At 65.1% G+C, this 415-nt stretch overlaps 1 protein-coding gene across 1 annotated transcript in view; it reads right to left on the bottom strand.

Moving 5' to 3' along the window:
* LOC104280847 (BCL-6 corepressor-like) overlaps positions 1-411 on the bottom strand; it is a gene marked incomplete at both ends in the record, with an annotated part of 11021 nt that extends 10610 nt beyond the window's left edge. The window contains one exon of the mRNA XM_009878631.1: positions 1-411. Coding sequence (XP_009876933.1) covers positions 1-411 — 411 coding nt within the window.
* Positions 412-415: the final 4 nt, after the last annotated feature.

The following is a 415-nucleotide window of genomic DNA, read 5'->3' as shown; positions in this document are numbered from 1 at the left end:
CCTGGGGTAGGGCAGAGGCGGTGAGCGAAATGCCTCGTTGGGCGGCAGGAAGATGGGGCTGGAGGCCAGGGCGGTTTCGTTCGCCTTGAAGTTGGCTTCCTGGCCACAGGATTTGGCCACCTTACTGCCGTGTTTTGCGGGGGGGGCTACGGGCTGCCCGACGTGCTGTATGACCGAGGCGGTGCTCTCTGCAGAGCTCCTGGCCGTCTTGGCGCAATCCACGTTGGCGTTGGGAGCCGGCGACGCCGATGCCGGTCGCCCCCCTGCCGGTACTGTCCCCGAAACACTGCTGACGACTGCCTCTGTGCCGCCCATCCTGGGGCAGGAGGAGCTTCGCTGCTGTGGGATCACCCAGTCCAGTGCCTTGTTTTTCAGCTGGACATTCTTTCCGCTCTCCTCTCCCGGGCTGGGGACA

The sequence above is a fragment of the Apaloderma vittatum genome, unplaced genomic scaffold, assembly GCF_000703405.1.
Source record: "Apaloderma vittatum isolate BGI_N311 unplaced genomic scaffold, ASM70340v1 scaffold26521, whole genome shotgun sequence".
Classification (NCBI taxonomy): domain Eukaryota; kingdom Metazoa; phylum Chordata; class Aves; order Trogoniformes; family Trogonidae; genus Apaloderma; species Apaloderma vittatum.
The sequence above is the reverse complement of the archived record's forward strand: the minus strand, read 5'-3'. Positions and strand labels throughout refer to the sequence as shown.